Source organism: Drosophila obscura, unplaced genomic scaffold, assembly GCF_018151105.1.
Source record: "Drosophila obscura isolate BZ-5 IFL unplaced genomic scaffold, ASM1815110v1 contig_1, whole genome shotgun sequence".
In the NCBI taxonomy this organism is placed as follows: Eukaryota; Metazoa; Arthropoda; class Insecta; order Diptera; family Drosophilidae; genus Drosophila; species Drosophila obscura.
This window is the reverse complement of record NW_024542679.1, coordinates 1,614,315-1,635,882: the sequence shown is the minus strand read 5'-3', so window position 1 is coordinate 1,635,882 and position 21,568 is coordinate 1,614,315. Positions and strand designations below refer to the sequence as shown.

Here is a 21,568-nt window from a genome sequence, read left to right as displayed (position 1 = left end):
TGTTTATGGAGCTCCCCCAGTCCAAATGCAATACAAAACCATTGAAAAATGCTGAGGCGTTGAAAAAATAGAGCGGCACCAGTTGTTATTTTTACTTTTTTAATTGTTATTACACTGTTCGCGTCTGCTCGACATTATATTACTATTATTATTGTTGTTCTCTTTCAGTTGCCGCCACACAGAAATTATTGTTGTAGCTGTTGTTGGTGTTTTTGTTCTGCATTGAATTCTGATATTGTTGCTTAATTTACTTTAATTGAGCTTGTCATTTGGGCATAGAAATTTGTAACAATTGGTTGGAAAATTATGGGAGAATCAAAGATAAATTTTTATTTAATGGCATTCCGTCACAGAACATCAGAATTTTTCCCCTTACTGAAGTAACAAGGGAAAGTGTGGAAAACTGTTTCCCTGATCAACTCGAGAGTTAAATCTTGATCGCTACAATGCCAAAACCTTCGAAATGACCTGAATTCCCAAAACACACCTACTGTAAGTCAACGTCAAAACGAATTAGCTGGCATTTCTCATTATAAACATATCAAAATCAATCGAAAGATTCAAAAATTGCACGCTTGCTAAAAACATTTTAATTAAATTTTTTCGAAATTATTAAATAATCTTTAAAGTTTAAACCATGAAAATAAATCCCTGGCACATGGGGATGTGTCGCTCTTTCGAAAGTTGTCTGTCCAGCACTCAATGAGAGACCTTTTCCACTACTACCTCCTACCCGATAGCACAAAAACCAATTAATAAATACAGCTCAATTAATAAAAAAGCAACCACAAATATCCAAAAAAAGAAAAAAAAAAACAAAAAGAAACAAAAACAGAGACTACAAAATACTCGTACAAGTGGAAAATGCAGTCACTTGTCTGGCGGCGGGATAGCCCACAAATGGCCAATGGATCGGGGGACTGGGGACTGCCCACAAACGTTTCCAAGTGACCGAGTTACGGATAGATTGGCGCTTGCTCAATGGCAGGAGGGGATTGTTGCTTATACACACAATATCGAAAACCGAATGTACACGCAGAGATCAGAGCCAGTGCCAGATCAGGGGCAGCAGGCAGCAGGCACCACTTTGGGGCATGGCGGATGCAAAACAAAACCATCCACACGTCCACATTGAATATTCGTTGGAGCACTGATGCACTGCCCACACAGACAGCAGACAGCACACAGCAGAGACAGAGACAGCATGGAGTGAAAATGAGCTTGGATTTCGATTTCTTTATGTTTCCGAAGCGTGTTTATGTGGCGGACATTCCAAAAGCCAAACCGCTAATAAGGTCAAAAGCTTTGCCGGAGACCCAAACGAATCGAACGAATGAAAGAGACATAGAGATACAGATAGAGGGAGAGGAACACTACGAACGGAGAGCAGTAAAAATTTTGTAAACGAGCATTGACATTTTTAGATAATGGATAAACAACAAAGAATACGCCCCCACGAATTGGAGCGACGGGCGAAATTTGCCAAACAAACAAACAAACAAACGGTATAGAAAATGTGAGGAAAACCACACAAAAGCAAAGGCAAATGCATAGGCAGGGGAATCGTTGAATCAGTAAGGGAGTTAAGAAGAGAAACCTGGCACGATCGCTTGCAATGACTTATGACAACAGCAACAACAAAAATTGAAGGCAAACGCGAGAAATTGAAAAGGTAATCAAACATACGAAGAAGAGAGAACAGCAGAGGGGGGTAGAAATAAGTAGGAATGTTCCGTATGAGGGGTATTCGACTATCGAATACCTGTTAATTTGTTCATGTAATAGAATAATGGAATGGAGCAAACAATAGTGACAGAATTGAATAGTTATCTCTCTCCTATGGGTTCTCCTTCCCACATCTAAATTTCTTTCCATATCTCCTACTGTAGCTGTAGCAACCCCATTTCATTTCCAGGGTATAAAAACAATAAATCTACTTACAAATGCAAAACAAATCTGAGAGTATGTATCTTGATGATAGTTTTTATTTAAGCATACTGGACTCATAGAGGAGGGGAGGAAAGGGAAGAAGGTGGCTGCCAGCTGCTGCTGTTTCTGCTGCTGCTTCTGCTAGGCAAACAAGAAATATAGAATGAAATATATGTACGAGGTCTGTTTGTACGTTGTACGAGTGAGTATAAGCATAAAGTCAGGGGCAGACAGCGTCAGACGTCGACGTCTACGTTTCGGGCAGAGCGATGAGGTAATTTTCTGGTTGTTTTTAAAACTTTTGGAAGCACACACACACAGGCACAGCACACATATGTGAGTATTCAGAGATATACAGATGATGCTTCCAATGAGTAGAAGGGTTCTTCCAGACGTTGCGCAGGCGTAGGGCAAGAGTAACCAAATCGATTGGAAAGGTCGTTGGCTAATGTCACAATTTATTTGCTTATTTATGGCATATATACAAAGATATATACAAATATATATTTATATTCCTGTGGCTGGCGTAAAAATAACACCATATGTCACGCCGCACTAACAAACAAACACACACACACACACAAATGCACTCATGTACACTTATCGAACATTTGGCGATTCTTTTTATACCTTTTTTTATTTGCTTTTATTATCCGCTATTTTTCACAATTAAGCTTTACACTTTTTGTTGATTATATGGCTCTTTTTCGTATATAAAGACAAACACGTAAATGGGCGATACGCAATGCGATATATGCATATATGTTTGATTGGATATGTATATATATATATATGGATTTTTACATATAGCGATATCGGCCACGGCACTTGTTCGACAACGATCCGGCACCGACGACGGGTAAAACTCAACTCAACTGAGGCCCCCACCGTGCGCCGAACGCAGGCGGCTCAAGAGAGAAGCAACAGTTGGAGGGAGCAAAGAGCCAAACAAAAGTGGGAGCAACAGTTGAGGGCGCCACAGAAAAACGAGAGAGAGAGAGAGAGAGAGCATGGGGTGCCTACACAGCAACAGCTTGTGGTGGGGGAGGCAGCGAGACAGCAGCAGCAGCGTGCTTCTAATCAGAGAGAGCACCTGCCGCGGCTCTCTCTCTCTCTCTCTCCCTCCGCCTGTTGCTCTTCGTTGATCGTTGCTCGAAGAGAGCGGGAGAGAGAGACGGGCGGCAGACAAATGTAAACAAAACAAACTATGAAACGGAAGGTAACTGGGGGGAAAGAGTGGGAGACGAACAAGGTGATGGACCCGTGCCAGTGGGTTGCCTGCCTCCTCCTATCACTCGATGACTAATCTTCTTTGAATGGTTGTTTGTTTCTTTCCCTTCTCTCTCTCCCACTCTTTTGTTTTACACAACCTCCGGCCAAGAGCCAACGGAAGCGGGAAAGTGGAAGTGGCAGCTTACTCATTGGAAGTTTCCCAGAAAAAGTATTAGTTAAGCAAATTGGCGCCAATGATGGCAGCAATGGGAAGCAGTATGAATGACTCGAGTGAAAAGTGCGTAAACAAATGAAGCGGAACGAACGGGTTATTATTCGCCTCTCCCTCTCCCTCTCTCTCTCTCTCTCTCAATTAGGCCCAATTATTGGACACAATTGATCTCCCAGCCAGTCAGCCAGCCGGCGGTTGAAACAATTGTGTTAAAAAGTGAAATCTTTTTGAACAGCAGGAGGCCCGCACGAGCCGGGGGTTGGACCGACAGACAGGGCAGGCTGCATGATACAATAGAGTGAGGGTTAAATTTCATAATTAACTTGAAAACAATTTGCAAACACTGTCTGGATGGCATGGGTACGGGTAGGGGGCATGCAGCTGTGTCAATCAGTGGATTCTTCGAGTCAAGAAGTTGCCTGCCGCATTGTCGCACTAATCTTATCGTCTGGAATGCTCTCACCCCCTCTTGCCATCTCTCTCTGGCCGACTGGCTTTTCAATCAAAGGCGATAAAGAAGTTGAATTGATAAGAGCGCCCCTCCAGGCCGTCCACAGGAAAAAGTCGTTTCAGGGAGAGAACTTTTGCCTTAATTGAATTATATTTCGTTTTTTTCTCTGCTCTTCCAGGACTGGAAGTTGCATTTAATTAGCATAAACGCGTACGCACACACACAGGCACACACAGACACACGTTCCAGCTGCGGGCGTAGGCGTCGCGTCCCAGTCCCAGTCGTTGGAATGGTGACCAAATTCGCGTGACCATCATAAACAGGCGGCATTTTGGGAGCTGCCTCTGGGGGGTGGCTCCACGCAAGAGGAGCACAGCACACCCACACCCCACACCCCACAAGCCAGGCAACAGCAGCAACAACAACAAGCGCCACAAAGATACGATGCTTGTCGGGGGCCGCTGCCGCCGTCGCAGCTGAATTTACACACGCTTATTTGACCGCCCCCCGCACTGGCACTGGGCTCACCACCATTGCATATCACAGTAGGCACACTTAATTGTTGTTAACTTACAGAATAACTGGAAAAAGCGCGCTTAAAGAGTTATAAAATTGTGTAAATAAAACCAACACTTGACAAAAAATTCGTCGTAGAACAGTGTGACCGCGTACTTATCGACAAAATATACCGTCTGTTGTTAACAGCGCTGTTAAGTGCACACCCATGCTCTCTGGCAACCCTAGAGCGTGGGTGGAGAGAGAGCGCGCGCCATGTTTAAAAATCTACTGCAAGCCAGCAGGCAATTTAAAAACAACTTAAAGAGGCAGCAGATTTGTGTTTTTAAGTGGGGAAATCAAAAGACTAAGCGTGATTAATGATGGCCAGGGCTTAAGGGCGAACATTTTGATAAATTTGTCTGCCTTTCCGTACGATCATCATTTCCGGCATGATTCTGGGCGATTGAAAAGAGACGACCGGACGACCATAAGTTATAGCCCACCCACCCCCAGCCCCCCCGATGTCAATCTAGTGGGCAAAAACAAAAACTACGAGTGCAAAAACAACTTCTTGGCTGGGTAATACATAAAATCATAAAAATATACAAGAAAAATTCATGACTTGAGAGAAACCAACGGACCGCATATAGCGCTTGGATTTTTGTGGGGGTCCGCCTTTTCGTTTGGGGTTGATTTTTGGGCGAAATAAAAATAAATTTAATGTTGCTGTTTTTGTGCTGCTCTTCCCCTTTGCTTATTGTCAGGCATATCATAGATATCCAGCTACAGATACAGATACAGCTACAGATACAGCTAGAGATATGTTTATGCGCGTAATTTATGCTGGAAAAACATCTCGAGCATAAACAGGAAACAAGCGCGTCCCCCGCGTCCTTTCATACCGAGTCCTGCCCCGCCTCCTTACACACAGAGTCAAGACGATTGAGTCCTGGACTTGGCTTTGGGCTGTGCACAAATTCAATTAATTTCAATCGAACGCCTGTCGCTTTGCCCATCCGGCATTCGATACCCTGCAACAAATAGAGGCACACAGATATGCATGTATGTAGTCACCCCTTGCTGGATAGATAAATCTCGGAATGGAATGGGGAATGGGACACACACGCCACGCAACGCCATGCCACGCCACGCCGTTGTTATGACTGGCTGTTGGCCAGAAAACCCATCGACATGTGCCTGCTCCCTGTGTGCTCCTGCTGCGTCATTGCTTTAGTTCCGGTGCCAAGTCAAGATTTATGTCGTCACAAAAAGCCGAGCGCGAGAGCAGAGTCCCTTTCGAATCCTTTTTCGAGTGACCCACTTGGGACTGACCAGCAGCAGCAGCAGCAGCAGCAGCAGCATTGTCCATAGCTGGACACTAATTGAACGATCTTCCGGTTGGCTAATGGGTTAACTCTCTGTGAGTGCCTTTGCCTCCTCGGGGTCATATATCTTCCGCCCAGAAGCTGTGATAATTTCGGCATTTTATCAACCAAAATTTAGACGGGTTTTTCGGAGATTTATTGCCCTCCAATTTGGTTGATAGTTTTCCTATTTCCAGCTCTCTCTCTCTCTCTAGGTTTTTGGTTTCTAATTGCGGCTGCAATGTTCTGCAGCGAAGCCATACAAATCTGGAATTATAATTAATAAATTAAATATTTTATGTGCCGTTTCACAACGAGAAAAACTTGTAGACAGAAGAGAGAGAGATAAGGCAAAGGGGAATATTTATGAGGCGTGAGGAGATCGTATTCAAGGGCCGTTTTCGATGGTAGTTTTAATGATGGCAAAATATACGAAAACTTTATTCAAAATTATTGAAATTTCAGACCCAAATCATGAGAGACTCCATATATTTATCTTCTTCGGGGTTCTAATGGTAATGTTCGGTGTACAAATACCCTTTTTACAGCGACTATTTCCAGGGATTCAGTGCCGAAACACTTCCCCGGCGAATTCGAAGGCACTACAAAAAGACATTTGCATGCCACACACAAACAAAATAGGCGAGAATAAAAAAAACTTATATTGAGAACAATAAAAATTTATGAAAACCCATTAAGAGGCGGCTGGAAAAACAAGCAAACGACTACAAATTGCCGACAGCCGTCAGAATCCCAGTCGCAGTCCCTTGGCACGCTCTTACCCCTTGAACCGAGAGGCTGGGGGGGTTGAGCATTTTTGGCCACAAATTATTTTTATAGCTGCGACCGATCCCAGGCACGAGGCACGGGCCACGACAAAGTCATAACCGATCCACGACACTGCCGGGCTAAGCCCAAAGAACTCTCCGGATGGACGTTTCGCTCGTAAAAAAGGAGCAGAAATTTGGAAGGGGGCAGGAGGAGGAGGAGGAGCATGGCGACAGACTGCAGGACGACTGTGGGTGGGTGGGTCATTGTCATTGTCGTGTGTGGGGGCATGGTCATGGAAGAGAGCAAATTTTAATTGATGACAATTTCATTAAAATTTGGAACAGGCAGCGGCGGCAATCCTGAAAATCTACATCCTGCCCAAGCGTGGGCGATGGCTGTCCTTGCTCCAGATGAAGATGATAATCATGATTGGGGCTGCGGCTGTGGCAGGGGCAGTGGCTGGGCGAGGCAGGAGTTGGCGAAGCATGAAGGATGCAAAAAGTTAATCGCTCAGGCGGATGGGCAGCCAAGGCACTTTGTATCTGGACAGATGTGTTAATGCTTCTCTCTCGCGTCTCGTCTATCGTCTCTCCATTCTCTTCATTGCCGTGAACCGTGCAGGGGTATTTTTTATTGCCGGGGTTATCCTGCAGCCTGTGTGTTTGCTCACTAAGTAAATTGCGTAAATTTATGGCTGTGTAAATTGTTTAATGACTCAACAGTCCAATGGAGTATTTATCCCGGCCAGGGCAAGCAGCGACATGGCCGTGTGTCCTAATGGCCATGTTTGAGGTTGAGGTTGATTCAGTTTACAGTTCCTGCCCATCAAGTGGAGGAGTTGCTGGCCCGGCAGGGGTTGGGTTTTCCAGCTGCCAGTTGTGGCACATAAACAACTTAAAATTTCGCATTTATTTTGCTCATTTATTGATAGATTTTATTGATATAGATTCGAATTGAGGCATAAACTTATTTATGGCATGGAAATTGTTGGAACTGTTCGACTCTTGCATTAGTTGGAGTTTCTAGTTAGTTTTTGGATAATTTATGTGGGTCTAAGCTTCCATTTCTATTATGTTTTAATGATTAAAGTTAAGAAAAAGTTATTAAAATCATGGGATAAACATATATTCCGAAAGGGCTTCGAAGAACAGCTGAGGAAATCCCATTTTCTATAGCAGTTCCATTCCATTGGCATTCAGAGCTGGTATTGGATGATCATTAGATGACTATTAATCCTACCCTCAGAAAGGGAAATCCTTTCCAAGAGTTTTAATAATATTTATTATTTTTTGAACATGAACGAAGAATCTTTTTCCGACTTATGACAGGGCTTCTGTAGAAAGTGGAACTCTATAAGAATTATTTCTGTTTCTCTTCATGTAGTACCACTCTTAGGGGACCATTTGATCCTAAAGGACCTTCGATAGCTTAACCATTTCCATATTTACAAATATATGGAAGTAAAATTCAAACTATTTTTACAACAAAATGAGCGGGACTCTCTCGGGGAATCTTTAATAGATTAAAGTTCGAAGATATTTCCGAAATCTCAATCTGTGCATCCCTTTATGCCACTCGTCCAGCAAATGGTTTTGCTCAACCTCGAACTGACTTCTCCAAAACTTGTCTACAAAAACATGTACTAGAATTCCCGCCCCGTCTAAAACAATGTTGCATGTATTTTTTTTGGAAGCACTCACATGCCAAGATTTAGTAGACGATTTCCCTTATCCGAGCTCTGTCATCTGTCTGAGGGAAAGGGCCAGGGGCAAGGGCAAGGGGCCAGCAATTAAGCAAACATTAAACATGTAAACAGCTCGCAACGCCCCAGCGATGAGGCGAGGCGGCTGGGAGATGGGTCCACCACAGAGCATAGCGCAGAGGTTTAGCTAAAGGATGGAGGAAACAACACAAAAAAAAGTTCATTCCTCGTGCGCTTTCCAATTCGCTGACTTGTCGCACCCAGTCAGGGAGTGCTCGACGATAAACGGCACTGATAGCGCGGCAGCATTTAACGGGGAATGGGATGGGGAAGGGGAAGAGGAAGAGCAGCCAGAGACCCCGCCCGATGAAGAAGCTTGAGCTCAATTGAGTTTCAAATTGATGTCACCATTATCGGGAGCTGTCATCTCAGCAGTACAGTATCCCTGATGGGGTGACGCCACAATGAGGGATGCGATGGGATGGGATGCGATGTGATGCAGATGGAAATGGAAATGGAGTGAGAGTACTCAGAAAATGTTTCCCAGTATTTTTTTTTTCTATATATAATTTTTAGTCATCATTTATCAGCGGGAAACATTTTCACATGCCCGCCCGCAATTGCATATTTATGTAGATGCAATGTGCAATTTTAGTTTGCGCTTCGATTTAAGTGCTCATAAATAAAAATCCAAGCAACAAATCCACCCCTCAAAGGGATCGCACGTGGGTAAGGGGCAGGGAATTGACTCTGACTCTCTCGCTCGGTCTGTCTGGCTGCCTGGCTGCCTGGCTGTCTGGTTGTCTGGGGGGTGCCAGTGCCACGTCCACCCCAAAACCCCGAAAACTGTCAAAAAGGCAACGGGCAAAGTTTGTAAACAAAACTAATGCCGACATGGGTGTTGATAAAGTTCTCCAAGTTCTTCACCCCACCCCTATCAATACCATTTCCATTCCCATCCATTCTCCTCTTTCCTCTCCTTATTGAATTGCCCTACACGCTTGATTGCCCGCTAAACGGATGTGTGGCGGGGGTACGGGGGGAGGGGCTATATGGCCATTCGATTCATGTATGACATGTGGATTCGTCATACCAAAAAGCGCAAAATATTATCCCAATGTCGACGTTTGTTCTGGTTACTCGCAGAAAAACATTCACAAAGGGGTGCACGATTTAGATGCAGTGAAGGATGCAGGATGCTGGATGCTGGATGCAGGATGCACACAACTACTGAATGGAGGAGAGTGGCTCATGCTTCAATGGAATTGTGACTTGTGTCTAATGGACTATCCATTGTCATTCTCTGGCCTGGCCCGCGACTTAATGGCATCGCAGAAACTAAAGCAGTTGCACAAACACACAAATAATATGCGAATGGAAGACTCGCATCCATTGTTCCCTTCCCTCTCCATCCACATTCGCACTGGGGAGACTTTCCTTTCCTAGGGAAATTCTACCGGAATCTATTCGGCAGCTGTAATGATTTTGGTTTTGCTCTGCTCTAAAAGGGGGTAACATTCGGGAATTTAGTTTTAATTATGTCTTTAAGTCGTAACCTGCTTTGTTGGAGCAAGAGAAACCTAATGCCAGGAAAAGATACTTTGCTACTATTAATTTTTAATTTTTCAAATCTTTTTTTAATCTATGAATAAATTGTATATAGTATGTACTTTGTATCTTTAGTATACATCTTGTTTGATTTCAAATTACTATAACTTTGAGAATTTATTCCCATTGGCTTATCCATACTGGGGTGTTTATATGCTCAAAAATATCCCAAAAGTATGCTCAAATTGATAATAGAAATAAGTATATATTTACTATCAGAATATAATATAAAAACTCATAGATGATATTGCCGTAACTAGCCCAGAAATATGTATATTTTAGCTGATATTCCTGGGGATATATGCCCAAAAGTATCATGCATCATCTATTCATTTATAAGATATTTTAGAGCGAAATTGTAAAAACTCTTTGAAGGATTTTACCTGGGATATTGCGATTATAATCCCGCTCGAATGATCTTTCTCGGCTGCTAAATGGCATAATCTTATTCCTAACTCAAAGTCCGTCCACCGTGGCTGAAGCAGAGGCCTTCTCTCGCCTTGTGGTACAGCGAGGAGTATTGAGAATTTAAGTAATTGGCCTGTGGTAATGCCCTCGAAGCCCTCGAGTTTCTTAAAGTTCACAGTCCAAGGCATTGGGCATCATTCCAAGGATCTGCATAGTGGAAAAAGCCAAGCTAATTTCAATGAAATTCACCATCTTTTAGGAGCCATATCTCTCTGCTGATTTCAGAACCCTGCCCAAAAATAGCTTCTTAATCTTTGTCGATTATAAAACTCTACCCCCAAGAACTCCACTCCGTAAGCTCTGTTCGGATCATTAGCAAATTACGAGGCAAAAATTCAATTTAGGGATTCGCAACAAAAGTTTTGTCGTTCTGAACTCTGTAATCCTGTGATGGCTAATTTGCTTCCTTATTGAGGAGCAGGAATACAGAAGAAATCTGCCCAGATCGGATGACAGTTATGGAAATTTATGATTCATTGTCTGGCGACGGATGGGATGCGATGGACGCGGATTGCCCATTGCCCAATGTAATCCATTTGTTTGCGCAACATTTGTCACGCTGCCAGTAGTGTGCTTTGCTCCTCCTTCTCTTTGAAGGGGGATGTGGCAGGACATGGGCGAGGGATATGTCAACACAGAAACAGCTACAGCTACAACGCATATCCTCATACTTGTACGATGATCCACAGCCACCCCGTTACATTGTAACCACTTTGACTTTGATTTCCATTCCCCTTTTCCCTTTTTTTTTTTGCAAATGTTTGCCAAATGTTTCAAACTGTCGTCGGTTTTGTTGGTTTATGGATTTTAGGGAAGGAGAGGGGGAGGAGAGGAGAATGAGAGCAGAGCGGGGATTCCGGTAGCGATTTATGAATTTCATTTACTAATGGATTGGATTGTGGCGAACTCTGAAACTCCACAGATGTGTAAATATGCAATATGGATTATATTTAAAAATATTTTAGATCTGTTTCGGGGGTGAATACACACGGGTACACACTCGTAATCGAACTGGTTGATAACTTAAATGGATTGGAATAAAATATAGAAATTTACCAATTTATATTTCCATAGATATACATGTTAATATATGTACATGTATGTATTCAAGAATGTTTCAGGGCATTGCAATTCAAATATCGATAATATTAGATCAAAGTTTAAGAAAAACAGATTTCTATGTAAAACAATAAAAAGAGAGAATATAAAATCACTCTAAAATGTTTCCAGTTTGCTCAATCAATGATTAAAAGCACATTTAACTCATCTATAGATAAACGACTATGAAATCGATTAACTTAGTTTGCTTACAGAATATCTATCTCTAAAAGGTATATTCTATCCATTGAAGTAGCTATACAACGAATTGAGTGTACGAGTATCGCATCATTTTAGCTACATATATCCCCTTACATATAGTTATACTATACATCTCCACAGTCTGTATAGAACTATTTAAACTTTCAACAATAAAAACCACACAACTGTTCAGAAAAAAGGTGATTAAAATTAATTTAATATTTTACATCACGTTATAAGCATTTTCTCTTTTTGTTGGGGCTTTTTCACAAGCAATAGTATTTATTTTTAATTATTTACTTGACAAGCAATAAAGATCTTTTAGTATTAAGAAGAAATCACTTTTTATAAGACTCTATAGATATAATTATTAATTGGAGCTGTCTCCTATCTAACCGTATCTATCTATCACACATCTAAACTATAAGAATATTCCCTCAGTGTATAACTACCCATTCCCCAAAGCTAAACGAAACCATTTTCTAACCCTGTGAGCCTTACTCCGATTGGCTGTTATAAAATGTTAATAGCCGTTCCACTGCCCCCGCCACCACACAGTTCCATCCGCGTCTCCTACCCTTGCACCAGCCATTTGCGACTGGTGTGCGCCGTGTGGACTGGTACTGGTACGGGTCCTGCTCCTGCTCCTGCGCACTGGAAGTTCTGGCCAGTACATAAGAAGCCTCTGGTTTACATAAACGGATGGGCCATGTGCCTGTGGCCAGCTTCCGACCATCCAACCACACTCTCGACTCAGCTACAGATCCCCAACCCCAAGCCCCAATCCTGGACTGAATTTATAACATGGCCCATGACTGCCGTTGGCTTCTGTCCATTTATCTTTGGCTGTATATTCCTGACTGTTTTTTTTTTTAACCAGTAGAGGAGGGAGAAGGAGAATGGCACCCAAACCACATAGGACTGTGTGCCCACAATGCCACCAATGGCAGTTACATTTTATGGCCAAAGTTCACCAGAACTCGCTCACCCCCTGCCCGTGCCGTGCCCCACGCACTTGGCGACCAAGTGGCGCCATTTTTGCCGCATTCTCATCGATGTTGGACGGGGGGCTTACAGTTTATGCTAGCGCAGACATTCCCAGGAATATAAAAATAAGGCAGAAAAACTGAAAGAAAAGTAGATAAAGTTTTTTTGAAGGATAAAGTTTCGCTGAATTGATCTCTTTCTATAAATGGATTTTTTTATTTTTAATTTTCATTTTAAACATTTCTATCGAGAGTGGAATGGAATGGACAACACACTTTGCTCACACTCGTATGCCGTTCTATAAAAACAACACCCACTTGACTTCCATTTGTAATCATACTCGTACATACATAATTTATCAGTAAGTATTGTATATTAATTAGTATTATTCAGTATAAAAACCTTCATGAAAAGAACAAAAACTTAAGTGAGCAGAGAGAGAGAGAAGTTCGTTCCATCCATCAAACATTATTATAATTCTTACATAAATTCACTTTCAGGCTAAATAACAACAAAAAAGCTGGCTGCTTATTCTCCTGGAAATTGGAAATATTTCTGTTGCCGTTCCAGCACTCACATTAAATTATAAACGAAAATTAGCTACATTTACGGAATCATTTCATACATATATTTTATATAGAATTTTTTTCAATTTTTATGTGATTTTTTTTTTGTTTGTTTTTTAAGAAATGCCTGCACACACATGATGATATGCAGCGTTGAGAATAGATTGGCTTTCGACTTGCCCTGCTAGACAACAAATAGAAAAAATCTTCATCAGACTATGTTCTAGTGGGGAGTGGGGTAAATGGGGGTATAAAGGTTTGTCTTGTGGCTTCTTCGATCGGTTTTGTATTGCTTGGGCATTGTCATGAGGGCGACTGCATTGTTGTTCAGATTTCTTGTTCATTCTTCAGTTAAAGTTTCAGTTTAAGTAATTAATGGCTTCCATTACGTTCCGGCACCTGACTAATCCAATCAATATTCGTTAAACACAATACAAAAACGAAACAATTGCACACCAGCTGGATGCATAATTGTTGAGCACTCTACGCTGTAGTCTTAAGTAAATCATTTTCACTAAATTTAGTTGCGCCTAGTCAGGTGTGTGTGTGTGTGTGTGTGTGTGTGTGGTTCCGTGTGGTGTTCGTTTTTAGCATTTGTTGGCCTAGTAGAACTTTTTCGCCTGCGCCTCACTGCGGTTCCTGCAAAGGATAACCCAAAAGTTAGTTAGCAAATGTTAATGGCAGATTTTCCAGATCTGTTACTCACTTGAATATATTATAGATAAATACTAGCAGCAATTGCACAACGGTTACACTTAGGAACAATGTGACGCCCACACAGCTGCCAGTGGGACAGTTGGCCACCTGCGCTCCGGCCTGGGGCGCAGATTGCAGTCTGCAAAGAAACGTAAACGGAAGTTGAGCACCAAAAGATCATTCAGTGGGCAACCAAACTCACTTTTGTCCCACATGGGAGATGCCCTGCTTGACCTGATTCATGCCGTCACGCATCTCGGCTATGAGCGTTTGTACATCGTAGCCGGTGGACTGGATCTGGGCTGTGGGCGCGTGCTTCTGATTTGTCTGAATGTTATCAGTGCGCACATTGATATCGCCCACCAGTTGCCGTATCTCCCGTATGGAGCTGAGCAGCACATTCTGATTGGTTAGCAGTAAATCCACATCGGATCGGCTGACCACACCGCCGCCAGACAATTGCTGCTGGGGCACACCGCCAGCGGCTGGTGGCGGCAGGGCCTGTCCGGCGTTGGCTGCCAGGCCGCGGGAGACCAGCGTTAGCGTGTTCTCCTGGCGTCCAATAATCTCATCCACTTTGCGGGACAGCTCGCGCAGATGTTCGGCAATTTGGCTCTGTCCCTGCCAGATTTGACGCAGCTCGCGCTGGTTCTCCGACTCGTAGAACTCCTCCCAGTCCTCCTCGTCTTTGTGCTAGAAGAGGGAGAGGCAAACGAAAGCGATTAATTCAGCGAACAGATTATGGCGTTTCAATGGAACAGATAAGCCGCTGGGCGGATGTCTCTATTAGTTGTTGTCGTGGCAGCACGCACCTCGTTCGGATGATCCTTCTTGTACTCCAGCTTCTGCTTCTCCAGCTTATCCTGATACTCGTTGTACTCCGCCGTCAGCTTTTCCTGGTTGTCCACCTTCTGGGGCTCCTGGACCTGGCCAGCAGCGTGCAGGGAAGTGGTGAGGAAGTGGAACACATCGTGATCATCGGCCAGGCCGCCGGTGGCGGCCGAGAGACCGAAGTAGCCGTTCTTGGGCAGATTCACCCCATCGGAACGCATGCACAGCTCGTAGTCGTCGTTGTTGTTGGTCATGCCGTTGTGGATGAGGACGGTGAGCACGTTATTGTAGTATTCGATGCGCGCCCGGGTGGGGAAGGGCTTGTTACGGAAATCCCTGAGGCAACCGCTCAGCATCTGCGTCGTTCCATCGTTGGTATGGTCGTACTGCTTGGTCCCATCGTTGACTACCGCACTGATGTAGGGATTGTTGTGCTTGTTGTCGTTGTCGAAGGAATCGAAGATGATGCCCAGACCATTCCAGCGGTCCGATGAGCCGAACACGGGCCCATTGTAGTCTCCCTTCTCGGTGGTGTACCAGAAGGCCAGACCATCGGCTCCGATGCGGCCACGTCCCGTCACACGGAACACAATCTCCACATCCCACCAGTCGAAGTTGGTCGGCGTTTTGGTCCAGATGGCGCCCTTCTGCGAACGCAGCGACGGTGCCACACGCACACTCTCAGAGCTGGCAATGGCATCTGAAAATCAAAGCAACAAGTTGTAATCGTGGTGTCCAGGTGGCCGTGTGGGGCTAAATTTAAATTAAAACAAAGTGCCTGCGTGTCCACTTTGCAGCTTGGCAGCAGCCAGTTCGGGCCATCGCCATCTCGCTCGCACTCGCTGGCAGCGGCGAATGGGCCAAAACAACTGACGTGGAGCTCTTCTACTTACTTCCCCCGTACTCCCAGAATGGTACGGTTCCGTCCTTCTGAGCCAAATACGGCGGCTTGAACGAGTACTTGTACTCGAATCGACGGTGCACGCCAACGGCCCCTGGACTCAGGTTGGTCGTCGCATACGTTTGTTTAGCAAAGATGCAGAAAATGGCCAGGAATTTGAAAAATGTTGGCAGCATCTTACAATTTTATTTTGACAGCGGCAATGGGGACAGTGTGACCGCGGAGTTATCAATATAATATACCGCCTGACAGTCCGAAAAATACCGAAATATACCTGTCACTGTCAAAATATACCGAGGAAAAAACGATTTTAGCAAACTTAGCACCGCTCTATTTAAACAATTTTCCACAAGATTGGGCTAACTTACAGGACTCATTTCTATTGTATTATTTATAAAACAAGGTTTAAACAAAAACGGCCAAAGCATATAAAACAAATCAGAGCCAGGGCTACTTCGATACCTTTGACCGATACATTTGTGTCTCATCGATAGATCGACTGCCTGCCCGCTAAATTCGAACTGCTTTGCACACACATTTTGTTTACGAAGTTGAGGTGGAAAAACATTTATTTGATAATTTAAAAAGTGTTTAAGGTAAACTTAAATGTAGCAAAATACGCTCCAATTTGCGTGTGCTGGTGCACACTTACACGACACACATACATTTATATTTGTTTAATTAATATTATTGTAAACTTATTTCGTTTAGTCGTTTCAATTGCCTTTTGCTTGATATCACCAAAGTAATTTTACATCAATTTCTCCAAAGTTCTCCGCATCCTTTGATTTCCATTCTTCGTAGTTTTCAGTGAGCTTACAGCTAAGTGTATGGTATATCTATAGGTTTTACTGCCTCTTTAGCATATAGTGTGTGGGCTTTTTAGAAAATATTGTTAGTTGCTCAGTTAAAGTGATACTCGTAGTTTCGTTTTCAGATCTGTGTATGTGGGGGGGGGGATGTGGTGTATGGTGTGTGGTTTTTGGGGTGTGGGGTGTTTGTTTCCTCATCAAAGTCGCAACATTTTACAAATGTTTAGTTACTCATTTTGAATCACAATCACTTTCGTTTCGTGTTAGTTTGTGTGCGCAAATTAAACATACAAAATCAAAGCAAAATTAAACCATAAAATAAGGGCAATGCAATTATATATTTCCGATTTGTTTTATTACAAAAATAAATCATAATTAAACGAAATTTCGTTTCAGGAGAGTTGGCAAAATTATGTATGAGCGTGCATTTAGAATAGTTTTCGTTTGAAATGTATTACAAATACGATAATAAATTAAACTTAAATGGGTGGGGGGTTGGCTCGATCTCCAAATGTAGATAACATGTAGCTTCGAAATCTTTAAGTAATCGCTGACATTTTGCTTACAGAATGTGTGTTAAACTCGCGTAAAGTAAACGTCTCGTGCGCACCCTAGACTACTACAAAATACAAAAAAAACTATATGTACCCATGCATATGGTGTACATATGTGTGTATGCATATAGTACCAGTGTATATGTATACATATATATATATATCCTACAATCGTATGTTTCGTAAGTGTTAAGGTTCTGTTTCCGTTTCCGTTTTAGTGTAGCAGTAATCAGTAATCGGTGGGTCCGTGCTCCAGCGCAAGGCCCATACATTCTCCGCTCTATTCTCTGTAAATGTTTTCTCTCCTTTTCAGTTTTGTAGCAAAAGTTAGGAACAAAAATGAACCGCATTGCATGTGGCATGCTGCATGTTGCCTGTTGCCTGTTTGTGGGTGTTTCAAAAACTGGATAACAAATGCCTTTTTTCTTTTTATAATTGATAACCTGTTGATCTAGCTGTATGTGTGTGTGTGTGGTGTGTGTATATATGTGCAAGGTGTAACAAAAAATTAAACAAATAATAATTGAAACCAAAAATCCTAGACCTGACGGAAAGCAAAAAAAAATGCAGTTAATACACAAAATTCGCTGCAATTCACATAATACGCTACGCTATAAGATTCGCTGCGGTTGGTAGTTGCTGGTTGGTGGTTGGTTGCTCCCCTCCCTACTTGCCACTGGCTACTCGCTCTAATGCACGTGCTGATGGTGGGCGGCACTGGGCGGCGCGGTGCCAAATACGTTCATCAGATCGCCCTCGAAGAGGGCAATAATCAGCATGATTCCCACGCCACTGAGCATGCCCAGTATCTGCAGCAGGAACTGGGCCAGGGACTTGTGTGAGGCCGATATCTCAGGCATCTATAAGCAGGAAACAAAGTAATAAGTAGCTGTAGATGTAAAGCTTAAAGGGAGATCGCTTGACATACCATATCGACCAGGGCAATGTATATAAAGAGACCCGCTGCTACGGCAAACATCCATTGGGCCACATCCTGCGACTGGCCAAAGGCAATGCCAAAGATCATGCCAATGAAGCTGAGGACACCCGTCAACAGATTGTAGTACACAGCCGATTTCACAGACATGCCCGCCTTCATCAGAATGGCAAAGTCGCCCAGCTCGTGGGGCAGCTCGTGACAGAAGACGGCGAGCGAGGTGGAAAAGCCACCGGCAATATTCTCGGCGAATGCCGCTCCAATGGCCATGCCATCGGTGAAGTTATGCAGCCCATCGCCCATGATGATCATCCAGGCCACGGCGCTCAGCGTCTCTGGCGGCGAATGGACGTGCCCATGCCGATGGCTGTGGCCATGATGCGATGACTCGTGCTCCCTTAGAATGACTGTCACATGATCGTTCTTGCCGTCCTTGCCACCATCCGCCACCTTGTTGCTGTTCGAGGCGGCATACACGGCATTCCCATCCAGATCCGTGACAATGGTATTGTTATCCTGCGCCTCCTGATGCTGCTGCTGCTGCTGCTGGTGGTTGTTATGCTTGTGATTGTGGTTGTGGTGGTTCATCTCCACGCAGTTTGTGTGCAGCGTGGAGAGCAGCGACTCTGCGGCTGCTGCCATTTCACTGGAGCCATCGTGATCGGAGAGTCCATTGCGTATCTCAGAGGCGGACGCCGCATCGCCGCCTGCTCCTGCCGCAGAGGCAGCCACACCGTCACCGGGCAGATGCATCCACTCGCTCTGCTTGTTGTTCATCGTAATCTCATCGTAGCAGTACGGATAGGAGCTGTACTTCTGCTTGCAGATCTTGTCCCCCGCCACGGAGTTGTTCACCGACGAGTCCGGATCGCGCATCACCTTCGCACGCGATGGCTTCTTGGTCTCCTTCTTCTCCACGCTCTTCCGCCACTCGGAGATCATCGTCAGCGCATGCTCTGTTATGTAGAAGAAGATGATGCCGCCCAGGCAGCCCAAGCCCTTCATGATCATGCCTCGCTCATCCTGTCCAGCCAGCGACTGTCATACAAAGAGAATCACAGAAATTATAAATCACACAAGAAGGACAAATATCCCTTGCTACTCACATGCGGCAGTAAGTGGAGCAATGCATCGCCTGTCATTGTGCCCACGGCCAACGACACCAGATACTGGATTATGTGCTTGTAATACCGGGAGCCCATAAAGGGTATGATGGCCACCCCGACCAGGCCGAGGATGCCGCAGGCAAACACCGAAATGAAGGCATAGACCCACACTGCAAATGGAAATTCAAAGAAATAAGCAAAACAGACAGCAGACAGTAGACAGCAGATTTAACGCACCGTAGAACATATCCTTTTCCCCGACCAGCAACTTCTCCGTGCTATCGATCTCGTCCAGCACATCCAGCTCTATGCAGCCTCCGGTCTGTGCCCTCAGTTCGTGCAGCAGCACAGGACACAGATGGAGCATATCTCGTTCGCTGAGTGTATAGTTTGCGGGTTCCTCTGGCATATGTTGGGAGCTGCTGCTGCTGCTGTTGTGTGGCAGCAGGGGTGGGCATACAATGTTGGAGTTGGTGCCATTGTTGCCCAGGGTGCAGTTCTTTAGCTGGAGCTCCTCTCCTTCCGACTCCTCGCTATGGCTGTGGCTGTGACTGTGATGGGAGAGATCGTGGGGCTGGACATGTTGCACCAGGCGACTAGCAGGCACGCACTGCGTAAAGGAGGGGAGGAGAAATTAATGGTGGCATCCACAAATAAAGAGTTCATGCTTGACTTACGGTTCCCTCGCTGGAGACCATCGAGGGCAGGTTTATCTGCTGCAGGAAACTGTTGAAGCCACTGCTGTCCATCGCCTCCTGCTCGGCCATCAGCTTGTCGAGAAAGTACTTGGTGAGCTGCGGGACATGTGGCTCGGAATGGCCATGGCCATGGCTGGGGCCATGCTCCGCATGCCGCTTGTCTCTTCTCGAGGGCGGACTTGTGCTGTAATTCTGGGTATCGTCGATAGCTAGTTGCTGTCTCTGATCGGTGGTTTCACTGGAGGGACTGGAGAGACTGGTGTAGACGCGCGCATTTAGCTGCTCCTGGCTGTGCCGCACGGTGGCGCCTGCGAGCAGGCTCTCCACATGATCCTGGCAGTGCAGGCGATGGGCACACAGGAGGCAGACCACACAAACGGCCATTATGTGACGCGCCATCTTCTCGGCCGCTTATTCCCCTTCTTCTTCTGCTTCTTCTTCTTGTTCTTCTCTCTGGCTCAAACGAACAAATGCTCAATATAGTTGCGGATGATTCTGATGCTGATTCGTTTTCGGCTGTTGCGGTTTACTGCCCAGCAATCATTAGATATATTCAGTCAGTTGATCAATCAATCAGTCAATCATCAATTCACGGGCTCAGTTCTGAGTTTGGATCTGCAATGGAACAGAGTAGGGAGGGATTAGTCAATGAAAAAACACATCAGAACAACCAACACAAAAATCGAACTGTTTACATGTAGATTCTATGGGGGGAGGGGGAGGGGGTGGGGATTGTACTCTAATCGTTAGCTCGTTATCCCATCCCACACTCATTAAGCCCGATCGGAGAGCAGAGACCAGAGACCAGACCACTTACAATACACCCAAACCCATTCGTGATGCCCCATTTGGTGGCCCATTGCATAACCAAAATAGTCAGCCAACCAAAGCGGAAGTTCAAGTTCGTTTGGCAGCCACGAACGAGAGACGTGGACGTGGATGTGGACGTGGATGTGGTTGTGGATCGACACCTCCAAATATGGGAAAAAGCTCGATAAAAACAGACAGCAGACAGCAGCAGACAGCAGCAGACCGCCCGCCCAAGTTTCAGGTGGTGCTCAAAACATTGTCCATAAACGGGAATCATTCCAATGCATTCTGTAGTAGATGGCGAGAGAGAGATAGGGAGGATAGGACGGCAGCAGCACATCAATCACTGATCTTTAACTTGGAACTTTGTCACTTTGGGTGACAGGAAACCACATCAATCTGGATTATATCAAACGAAAACGATTATGGTTTTTGTGCCCAAAGATCTAGTTAAATATCTTTAAGTTTGAAGCACTTTAAGAGCCAACCAAATCACTTCCATTGGGACATTTGGCACTGGCTTTGGTACTCTTTTTCCCTCTCACTTGCAGAATATTTAACTTGGCTTTCCTCATACATTTTCCAGTCAGTGCTCTTCAAGCCTCAACTTTAATTGTTTGAACATTTATTTGTGATAACAGCGGAGATGTCCCATCGTTTTTGATTGGAATTACATAAAGTACACTCCTCTATCCCCACTCCTCCACTTTTATTATCAATTTCTTTATCAAGTGTGCTTCTGGTCTGGTGTCTGCTCGTTGCGCTGCGTACTGCAAACGTCACCGATGCCATGCGGTCGCCTCAATAAGCAGACCTCAAATGACGGGCACGCGCCAAAAGCGAGACTTTTAAAATTTTCCCCAAAACAAAAACCACTGAAAATTGCTCTGTTAATGTAACAACTTGTTGTTGCTGCTGCTGCTGCTGCTGTTATTAGACTTTTCATGCGGGGGCACAGGCAGACCTCGAACAATTTTTTTGCAATTGCGCATTAATGCCGCAAGCTCCACGACAGTTCCTGCATTGCTATCCAATTTATTGATAAAACTTGGGCGAATATTTACGACACAAGACAGGCGGAGAAGGGGTGGGGGTGGTTGTGGGGGAGGTGTGGCAAACGGAAACACGTGGGTGGC

The 21,568-nt window shown here is 44.5% G+C and overlaps 3 protein-coding genes across 4 annotated transcripts in view; all 3 read right to left on the bottom strand.

The window, feature by feature from the left end:
* Window positions 1–2,779, bottom strand: part of LOC111069685 (talin-2) — a 32,268-nt gene extending 29,489 nt beyond the window's left edge. Inside the window, exon 1 of one of the 2 annotated variants that reach the window (XM_041594850.1) lies at window positions 2,560–2,779. The gene's annotated coding sequence lies outside the window, so the exon portion shown is untranslated. The remainder of the gene's footprint in view (window positions 1–2,559) is intronic. The other variant, XM_022359847.2, reaches the window with a different exon arrangement.
* Window positions 2,780–12,874: 10,095 nt separating this feature from the next.
* On the bottom strand, window positions 12,875–15,752 carry LOC111069666 (protein ERGIC-53). Its single transcript, XM_022359819.2, has 5 exons — window positions 15,508–15,752; window positions 14,596–15,314; window positions 13,986–14,476; window positions 13,794–13,922; window positions 12,875–13,726 (listed from the first exon to the last, which is right to left on the bottom strand). Exons 1-5 carry the CDS (start codon window positions 15,689–15,691, stop codon window positions 13,690–13,692), a joined length of 1,560 nt encoding a protein of 519 aa, XP_022215511.2. The 5' UTR covers window positions 15,692–15,752; the 3' UTR covers window positions 12,875–13,689.
* A 350-nt stretch (window positions 15,753–16,102) lies between these two features.
* On the bottom strand, window positions 16,103–20,243 carry LOC111069665 (zinc transporter foi). Its single transcript, XM_022359816.2, has 5 exons — window positions 19,602–20,243; window positions 19,162–19,534; window positions 18,925–19,094; window positions 17,810–18,856; window positions 16,103–17,741 (listed from the first exon to the last, which is right to left on the bottom strand). Exons 1-5 carry the CDS (start codon window positions 20,019–20,021, stop codon window positions 17,571–17,573), a joined length of 2,181 nt encoding a protein of 726 aa, XP_022215508.2. The 5' UTR covers window positions 20,022–20,243; the 3' UTR covers window positions 16,103–17,570.
* Between the last annotated feature and the right edge of the window lie 1,325 nt (window positions 20,244–21,568).